The 7,068-nt window shown below is 44.0% G+C and overlaps 1 protein-coding gene across 1 annotated transcript; it reads right to left on the bottom strand.

Moving 5' to 3' along the window:
• Window positions 1-246: 246 nt before the first annotated feature.
• tshz3b (teashirt zinc finger homeobox 3b) lies at window positions 247-6,753 on the bottom strand. The gene is made up of 2 exons (XM_010782312.1): window positions 6,591-6,753; window positions 247-5,527 (listed from the first exon to the last, which is right to left on the bottom strand). Exons 1-2 carry the CDS (start codon window positions 6,751-6,753, stop codon window positions 1,920-1,922), a joined length of 3,771 nt encoding a protein of 1,256 aa, XP_010780614.1. The 3' UTR covers window positions 247-1,919.
• Window positions 6,754-7,068: the final 315 nt, after the last annotated feature.

Raw genomic sequence — 7,068 nt, 5'->3', positions numbered from 1 at the left:
TGTGTGTGTGTGTGTGTGTGTGTGTGTGTGTGTGTGTTTGTGTGTGTTTGTGTGTGTGTGTGTGTGTGTGTGTGTGAGTGTTTGTGTGCGTGCAACTGTGTGTGTTTTTCTCCCCCGCTGCTGCCACTCACTGTAAACTAGCATGCAGCTCGTCACAGACAGACGTTGACACACTCCCAGTGTAATGTGCTCATTAGAGACTGTACAGCACACACATAATTGATAGCCACGACACACACGATGCATACACACATTATTGCAAAAAACAGTTTCCTTTTTTTAATGCTGCAGTAGAAAACAAGGTTATATGAAGTCATATAATGGGGGTTCATTGTCAAGAACAACAACAACAGAAAAGGAAATGAAAAAAGACTAACGGCACAGAATGCATTACAGTATCTGTGCTGTTTACATGCCGATATTTTACACATAAGGATTCTTTTTTTTATTTCTCTACCCTGGCAGCTGTCAGTTACTTCAGCAAATTAACTGCCAGAAAATGTAGCAGATCTTGTCACTCAAGAGGTTAGTGTAACCATGGTTACCTTTCATATCCCAAAAAGATAAAGCTGCAGTGTGGAATCATGGCAGAGTTATTAGACAGAACAAAAAGATAGGACCAATCGAAAAAGGCATTCAACGATATGAAACAACCAAGAGTGCTTATAAATAACAGTTTACATGTGAAATATCTTTATAAAGTAACATCTTTTTATACAACCTTTTAACATCTTTTAAGTGTTCATACAGTGGCACATGTAGTAGTGTCTGATAAAGAGAGTCTTTAACCCTTTGAGCACGAGTTGGGAATAAAAAGATTCACCTGTTGTCATCCTTTTGCTACCTATCTTTTTTTCATATCCTTTTGATTAAATAACACATTTATAAAACTATTGTGCAAAACAATTTTATTCATGTCTTCATATACTGTGCACCAGCAGATAGTCATAATCCTTTTAAATTAAAAAATATAGAAATTATGCATAATTTAGACAGGAATTACTTAATGTTTTTATATACATATTTTACACAGACCTGAATTAATATAGGTCCCTGATCGACCAAAGTAAAACACTTATTTTTTTCCTTTGCATTTTTACCACATAGCTACATATTGTGTCAAATCCTGCAAACATACCTCATACAAATATTAATCCCAGGATGAAAACCTTGCATTGAATAGAGTATCCCCTTTTTTCTAGGATTAGACACTGTATATCCTGGAAACAGACATCTATTTCTCACAATAGCTTCAATAATTCACAATATCAAATCTTGAGTCAATAGCGTTTGGATCTTAGGTGAAGAAGTGCTTTGACGTACTCAGAGGGTTAAATTTAAAATGCTGACTCCAGCACAACAAAAAAAAAAAAAAACAGAGCGAGCGAGCGGGAGAGTAAAACAAAAGAAAAATAAATCATGGAAAGTGCACCAGATTTAGTTATAAAATGTTTAACTAAACTGTTTCATTTATGCATGCAGCTTATCACATCCCAGTGATGTCAAAATATAAAGGAACTTAATTCCATGTACACAAGTTTCAAAATACACATCACTTCATTTTAGAATCTCTTGTTTTAAACCTTCATATACTGTATCTTCTCAATGACAGAAGCCCCCATCTGCACATTTAGAAAAAAAGTCATTTTTCCTGTCAAAGGAGATCCTTAAAATCAAGTGTCTTAGGTCAGAGTGAGTCTACCTCACACAGCAACTAAAGAAAAAGAAACAACTGCTACAACACAAAAGGTAAAACTATGTGCCAAAACTCAAAACAGTAGTTGTATGGCATCTTTGTGCAGTTCCGTCACGTTAATAATCCTTTCTTTTGTTTTCAGAAATGTCTGTGAAAGTCTTAAGAGAGACAGCAAGACAGAGTGAGCCGTTACAAAAGAAAGCAGAATTGTCCCCAGCCAGTGCTACTGTTTCTCCAGCTCACACACATACATGAGATGGTCCTCAGGGGACTTCCCATGAGTCTTGCTCAGGTGAAGCTTGACCGCGTGCTTGCTCGCAAAAGTCCGGTTGCAGAGCTTGCACTGGAACATAGCGGCAATCTCATCGTCTTCTGGGGAGGGTGACGGGGATTCAGTCGAGGTGGTTAAAGAAGAGGGCAGGGAGATGGGTAAGGAAGAAGCTAGGGATGTGGGTAGAGAGGAGGCTAAAGGGTGGCTGGATGGGTGAAGATTAGCAAGCAGTTTTTCAGATAGTCCTTTGGTGTGGCGTTGTTGATGATGTTGCTGCGAAATCTGACTGAGAAGCTCCCCAGAAAGCTTGGCCAGGTCTCGCAGACGGAAACCCAAGTGGGATTCCAAGTGGCTGACGTAGGTGGATGGCGAACGGATTTGAGAGGCGCAGTCGCTGCAGAAGAATACTGGGTGACCGGAATCCAAGTTTTTCAAGAACTTGGTGCCACCGGTTCTCCTCAGCTGGTACTTGACGTTAGCCAACCAGTGGGATATTGTGGTCATTGAGAGGCCTGTGAAACGGGAGATGTGCATTCTCTCCTGAGGGCTAAGGTCCGACATCACATACTTGCCGTCGCTTGTTTGTCTCAGACTTGCGGCAAACTGGGCTTGTAGGATGAGGAGATGTTGAGGGTTCCAGTTGGACTGTCGGCCTTTGCGTTTCTGGGCTGGTGACACATCATCCATATCCTCTTGTGTCATACCTTCAATGTCGGAGCGCTCAGACAGGCTGGTAGGGGTGGAGGACTTGGAGACGGACTGACTTTCTGTCAGGTTCCTCAACATGTCAGAGATATCTGACAGTGCGTTTTCTCTCAAAGGGGAGCTGGACATAAAGGAAGCTACTGCAGCAGAGGCTTTGGTCATAGTTACAGTGGAGGATGGAGAAATTGAGGACGGGGTGGTGGTGGAAGAGAGAGCTGTTGAACCCAGAGAGCCACTACTGCCATTTTTGTCAGCATGTTTACCTTTGGTGAGATCAATAGGTTGGTCGCTGTTAACATGTTGCTGGTAGAAGTATCGGTCTAAGCGGTCATTACCCGACTTTTTGGTCTGTGCTGGTGGGGTGGAAGATGCCACCGCTGCTTTCTCTACCAGGCTGTTGCTCATCTTGAACAGCATGCTCATGGGGTCAAGGGAGGGCAGGGCGGGCTTAGAGGCCTTCCCCAGGTGGGCGTTCATTACTGACTGCAGTGCGCTGAGAGGGTTGACGAATGGCTGTTCTGGAGGTGGATGGTCTGTGATGATAGCTGTACTTCCTAACAGGGAGGCAGGCAGGGGGGATGTCATAGCAGTGGACTCCACTCCATTCTCCGCTGTTTCTTTTATCGATTTATCTCCGTTTGAATCTCTGTGATTGGCTCCGCTTCCATCACCGACTACTTTTTCTGCTTCACTTGTATCCTCTGGAGTTGTACAGGCTCCTGCTCTGTTTTCTTTGGGTGACTCTCCTCGGGCTGAGTCACCTGCCTCGCTGTTGCACGGTGAAGGGGTGGTACGTCTCAGAGGAGATGCCCTCACAGCACTGCTGGGCTCTCTCATTTTCTCCTCTACCTTGGCCACTTTCTCTGTCACTTTCTTGACCAGTTCCTCCATAGCATGGAAGTTGTTTTTTGGCAGCGGGGAGTTCTGGCTCCTGTGATGGGAGATTAGAGGCTGGTTTTTACCGGTGTGAGAAAAAGTATCTCCTCCAGGGAACATGTATCTAAGGGCAGAGCTCTTTCCAGTGTTGCCAAGCGAGAGTTTCATTATGTTTGGGAGCTGGTAAGCAGCATGGATACTGGGATATCCACCCCAGCTCGGAGCACCATTCTGGGCTTTGTTGATGGCTGATGTCACTGTGTTCTCCAAGGACTTGAGGATGTCAAAACCCCCTTTTGGACTTTCATCAAGATCTTCCTCGGTCAGATAAGAGTATTTTGAATTAAAGTCAAACTTCTCTTCAGCCTCATCCTCACCTCCTGCCTTTTTCTCCTTGAGACTACCATTGTTCATGATGGACTCTTTTGTGCAATCCTCCTCCTTCTCCTCTTTTTTTATCTCCACAACCATGGCAGTGGGGGAGATGCTGGTTGGAAGAGGCACCGGGGCAGGTGGAGGGGAGAAGGTTGTGGCAGCCAGGGGAACAGACTGGAACTTTTCTTCTGTTAAAATGGGTGTTGGAGTTGGGATGGACGTTTCTAAAATGGGTTTGCCTTTCTTAATAGCAGAGTTGGTGACTTTAATAAAGTGTCCGGTTACCATCATGTGAGCAGTAAGCTCTTGTAGTGTGTCATGAGAGCTGCCACACTCCATGCATTTGAGGATCTGTGACTTCCTAGATTCAAACTGCCAGGCATAGCTGGCACCGTTCTGGTGTCCATAGCGGTTGTTAGGTGTGATGTAAGGATTGGTGACCTTCTGGTGTATGTCATGAGAGTCGTTGTGTGAGTTGGGCTTAGGTGTGGTGCCTCCATTAGAGTCTGGTGAGCTTGGGATGTCTAGGTCCATAGGGACTCTCTTTCTAGCCGAGGAGATAATCTTAGCTGCCACTGGTGTAACAGGCTCTTTCAGAGGCACTTTCTGGTAGTGTTTCGTCTTGATCATGTGGACGCTTAGGTCCTGCAGGGATTCGAAGGAGTGCCCACAGTACATGCACTTGAGGACTTTCTGTGCATCCTCCTTCCCTTCCATCTCTAGCAATGACCGCTTTCTTGGTTTCGACCACCGTTTAGCACCGTCACCATCCGTTTCATGGTTATCGTCGCGGTAGTGTCCTGTCTCGTTCATGTGCACCGTGAGCCCCACTAGTGTGTCGTAGGCCGCACTGCAGTCCTTACAGTGGAACTTGCTGGCACCAGTGAATATGGAGCCATACAGCTTGGAGCTCTGCCGGTACAGCTGGACGGTACTAAATAGGTTGTGCTCCGTAGATGCTGCAGATACAGCCACTGTGGGGTGTTGAACCATGCCCATTCTGTTGTGGTGGTTCTGTGATGCCTGCTGGAGGGTCTTAGCCATAGCTGTCTGGTGCCAGTCGTAGCCTCCACTTCCACAGCTACTGCTACTGCTGCTGCTGCTGTTGCTGCTGTGACTGCGAGGGGGTTTCTCTGGAGGGGGCTGGCTCAGGTTTAGATTCAGTGTGGACCAATAGGAGTTGGTCAGGAAGGAGGTGTAAATGGCCTTCATCTTCTCCAGGCTGTCAGCCACGGACCCTGTTGTCGCTAATATGGCCTCATCTCCAGTTACTGTTGCAGCAGCAGTGGCAGCAGCCATCATGACAGAGGGGGAGGACAGGGAAAGGGCATTCGGGTCTTTAGAGAGGAGCATATCATCCTCATTTTTAAGTGACGATATCTCGAAATCAGACAATCTGTCACTGGATTCGCTCAGGTGAGACTCGCTGTCCAGCTCTTGCCCAGAAAAGTCGGCTGCATTGGGGGAGTCATGGAAGCCTGTGGATCCCGGCCTCTCCTGACATAGGAACTTAGTGGCAGGCTCCTCCCCTTCCTGTGCTGAGTCATCTCCTTCAAGGTCCTCATCCAACAGGGCTGCTTCCTTCTCATCTTCTGGGACGTATGCTGCTCAGACAGAGACAAGAAAAAACAGAGAGAGATGTGTTAGAACCACACTGACAGCATATCTAATGAAGGAGATTCTCAACTCTGTATTACTTTTTCTTCAACAAGCAGGGAACTGATATAATCACAAGATACTGACATTTACTCTTTCTCCAGAGGAAACACAGCAATCATCCAATGGCATTCACAGACACAAGTATTTCCTATCATAAACTCTTGCAGTAATTATGTTCTAACTTCCTAATTTTACATTGACATTGTTTTCAAATTGGAATCAAGTTGCCACCCCCTCCTATTCTCTCCCCACCCCCAGGTCTTTGTTCTGTACTGCAGAAAATCAGAGACAGCCAGAGAGAAAAAGAAACGGAGGATGGAAAGAGAGATAGAGGGAGGGAGAGGGGAGAGAAATGTCTCTTCAAACAGAACTTGCCACCTTATTCTTCTCAAGGGGCAACAGCTTGAAATTAAAACTAAATTTGAAATTAATGAAGCACATTCTGGCGGTGGCATTCGTTTCTGAAGTAATAAATTACTTGTATCAACCTCGGAGACAGCGGTTCCTGTCTGTCAATTAATATGTCTTACGCTTCTTCTGCAGTCTCTAATGCATTCCCAAATAGACACACTCGCCATTTAAATTAAGCATGCATTTTCACTCATTACACTGCCCAGCCCTCGCCTCCTCGTAAATAAAAATGAATGTATGTACGTTTGCCTGCAACAAATCTCTCCCCGCAAAACCCATTTGCTTCAATTACCAAAGATTAGGAAAAGTTTAGAGTTATTATTTACAGTTTAGCTTCAGGGAGTGGGCTTGAGGCTTTCAATTTATATTCAAATCTCTCTAGTTTAAGAATAATACAATGGAAATCATAAACAGGAAATATGTATCAAGACAAATCACATTCCGCCTCTTTGTACATCTATGAATGTTTTTTTCTGTTAATAAGTCTATGAAAGGGATGGAACAACATCAGATGAGAAATGCTGCATGCTCACACTTTGTGATTAAAGCTGGATTTCTGAATAACAATTGAAGCGTGCACAGGCAACATACACAAACTTCTTGTTCTAGCAACTACACTGGTAAAGAAGATGAGTGTGCGTGTGAACGTCAGCGGCCTTGTGCCTAGCATTCCTTTCTGCAACAGGCCATCACTCATCTGAGCTGGTATGTAAACACAGAGCGAGGCGGTCAGTGGGACGGGTGTGGCACGGAAGCACATATTCAATCACAAAGTACCACTTTCAAACACATGCAAAGGTTGGATACATCTAAAAAGAATACAGTTGTGCGATATCTATAATAAAAAATAAAGTAAACATGAAAACATAGTAGACTGATAAAAACATTAGTTTTATCAAAAAGGGCTAAAAATGACAAACTGCTCTTTAATAAAACAATATATATCTTCATAAGTTATCAGAATGTTTATGTTAATAATGCAGACAAATCTAAAATGTCATCACATTACTTAAAAATACTTGATTTAAAAAAGAAAGATCATAAAAATAATATTTTCCAACATTATTTTGAAGAA

Source organism: Notothenia coriiceps, unplaced genomic scaffold (genome assembly GCF_000735185.1).
Source record: "Notothenia coriiceps isolate Sejong01 unplaced genomic scaffold, NC01 NC01_scaffold00024630, whole genome shotgun sequence".
In the NCBI taxonomy this organism is placed as follows: Eukaryota; Metazoa; Chordata; class Actinopteri; order Perciformes; family Nototheniidae; genus Notothenia; species Notothenia coriiceps.
The sequence above is the reverse complement of the archived record's forward strand: the minus strand, read 5'-3'. Positions and strand labels throughout refer to the sequence as shown.